The sequence below is a fragment of the Arachis duranensis genome, chromosome 1 (genome assembly GCF_000817695.3).
Source record: "Arachis duranensis cultivar V14167 chromosome 1, aradu.V14167.gnm2.J7QH, whole genome shotgun sequence".
Lineage (NCBI taxonomy): Eukaryota > Viridiplantae > Streptophyta > Magnoliopsida > Fabales > Fabaceae > Arachis > Arachis duranensis.
The window spans coordinates 93,105,453-93,108,191 of NC_029772.3; the positions used below are offsets into that span (position 1 = coordinate 93,105,453).

Below are 2,739 nucleotides of genomic sequence, written 5' to 3' on the forward strand. Positions count from 1 at the left end.
ATATAAGTGCCAAATTACAATATACCTGAGTATAAGAAAATGAAACCAGTCTGGAATTTCCTAGCCATCGTAGTCCTCTAACAATTCCATTATGTACAGCTAAACTTGTTGCAACAGCATTGGCTGAAACATCAACCACATCTATGGTTCCACTCTGTGTTCCTAAAGCAACCAGAGGAACAGCTACAGCAGGATAGTTTCCTCCACCTTCATATAGCATTATCTCATTGATCAATGCAGAAAACATGGTTCACATAATGAACTTAGCACAATACTATATTTGAACAAATATTTAATTTGGATATAAGTCAAACTAACGGGCCAGAGTAGCTGTTAAAGAAGGAGTTGGTACTGCCAGCATAGTCACTGTTGAAGAAAGCAGCTGAAGCTGTCCAACTAAGTTCATCTGCACTAGTAGGAAAACACACAGCCATTTGCTAGCATTAGTCAACTTCAGCTTTTTTGGCATAGAAAAAAGTAGGAGACTTAATTCATGTAGATCATGCCTTCGCCACAAATATAATTATAGAACTAAATGGCATTACATTTATCACTTTCACAAACATAGCAATGATTGAATTTTATGACTGACAGTATGCCAACAACATCAAAGTTTATATTGTTGAAGTCGTGTCCTCATTTGATGTTTGATCTATCAAAGCACTGTAAACATAGGCTTGCCTTTATTAAAATTTCTTCCTGGTTTAAGATTGAGCTTGGTAGGTGCCTTTTACCATCATTGAGATGCTCCTGTTGCCTGCCTACATTTAGGTCCCGTCCACCAGCAGTATATATATACAAAGTTAGAGTTAGCATCGGAATAGAGGTTGGCGCTTCGGTTAATCAAATAAATAAAGAAATGAGTTGGCAGCTAAAAAGGATACTCTACCATCACCACTAAACAAATTCAACTTCTTGTCCTCTTTTTGAGTGTCTACTTGACCTTCAGCAGTCAAGAGCCAGTTCCATACTTTTCCATCATCGGAAATGGAGATCAAATGTATTTTAGAAACAATCGTGGGTTCATCACAAAAATCAAAAGGATTATCAAAGTCCTCGTGAAGGTAAGGAGAACTAGGTGTATCAGAATAATTCTTGCAAACATTCTGAAGTGTGGAATCTGATAGGGATAGAATTACAGAAAGTATTGAAGGAGACGGGACACAGGTTCCAACAGATGGCATTAACTCTTCCATTGAGCACATAAAGTGTGCTTGTTCCCCACTGTAATCACATGCAGATAAGAATAACTTTAGATTACAGGAGACGGAAAGAAAAAAAAAACTTGCGTAAATCAGCATTTTAAGACCATTGACCATGAAAGATGGAGAGATTAGGAGTCTGTAACTCCAATGAGTTGTAGAAACTTCATGAATTATGTGCAGAAAAGGCTTACGATTTACCAGTATCATTTACTGTTACAGACACAGATATTCTGGAAATTAAATAAACCATGCACATTGCACAACTACAGTTGCATAACATGGCCTCTGAAGGGTCAAATGACACCGTAAGTGGTTATCTATATGAGGAGCTACGAGACAGAGCAAATCTAGTATTGAACTACAAAAATAGTACTAAAAAGGCCTATACATATTTAAACAGGAGTTGATTACAAACAACTCAAATGATGTTTTGACAGTGTGTATCATAAGTGCATAACTAGAGTTGCATAAATGACTAATACCTATAACTAGAGCATGTTGTAGAAACTAGAATTACCCCCCCTTTTTTTCTTACTCAAACTTCGCTGGACAACAAAAGAAACTCTCGCATAGATCTACCATGTTCTCATTGATTTATTTTGGGCTAGGGATAGCACTACAATAGCCGGCATCTTCAAGGTTCATGCAGGTATTTGAGATACAGTGCTCTCAAATACATGGAGTCCAAGCATGTTTGCCGCTCCAATCAATTACAACAACCAAAATCAACAAACAAAAACAGCGATAGCTAGCACAAGAGATGAAGAAGGCTATTTTATGTTAATAAATAAATAAATTGTTCTATATCCACCGGTGGTTCCTACACATGAATTGTCGAAGCATGTTTCCGTTACTATACTAAAACCACAGACAAAACCCCTAAAAAGTAAAAACTGTATTCGACAATGTAGGTGTGCATTTGCATAAACTTATCAAAGTTGAGATTCAAATTATCCAAATATAAAAGAGTTCGAAGATAGTTAGAGCTTACCGTTTCCTCTTCCATGTGCTGAGCTTGCCATCTAGATGAGCACAGTAAACCCACTCGTTGTTCGGATCAGGCAGCACGTCAAAGAACTTGCCGCACCCACGAGGCAACGCGGAGGAGAAGATCACAGTCTCGTACTGCAAATCAAACACAACAAACTCCCTCGGAAACGTGACAAACAAGATATGCCTCCACTGCTGCGAGAAGGCACACTTCACTGCGTAGAGCGGAAAAGCCGCAGAAGCCGGCGACGGTGTGGCGCCAGGAACGACATCCCTCTCCAGCTTAACCAGCTCGCTAGAATCGGTTCGAATTTGAAGCTCCTTGATCGCGACTCCGTCCTCGCTCTCGCCGTGTGCCAGCACAGAGACCAAGAATCCCTTGAGCCCGATCGCGCAGATCCGCCGTGCATCGAAGGGATCGCGGCGGATACAGGAGAAGTACTCCGGCGAGGCGTCGTACTTCCAGATGCAGCGTCCAGTGGCGGCATTGTAGAGAGAGAGGATGGAAGAACCGGTGATGGCGGCGATGAGGTAGAGGTCAGGG

At 40.7% G+C, this 2,739-nt stretch overlaps 1 protein-coding gene across 1 annotated transcript in view; it reads right to left on the reverse strand.

Moving 5' to 3' along the window:
* Positions 1 to 2,739, reverse strand: part of LOC107461977 (uncharacterized) — a 10,223-nt gene that overhangs the window by 6,910 nt on the left and 574 nt on the right. The window contains 5 exon segments of the mRNA XM_052258997.1: positions 26 to 207; positions 319 to 406; positions 682 to 761; positions 890 to 1,224; positions 2,197 to 2,739. The exon segment at positions 2,197 to 2,739 is cut by the window's right edge and continues 6 nt beyond it. Coding sequence (XP_052114957.1) covers positions 26 to 207; positions 319 to 406; positions 682 to 761; positions 890 to 1,224; positions 2,197 to 2,739 — 1,228 coding nt within the window.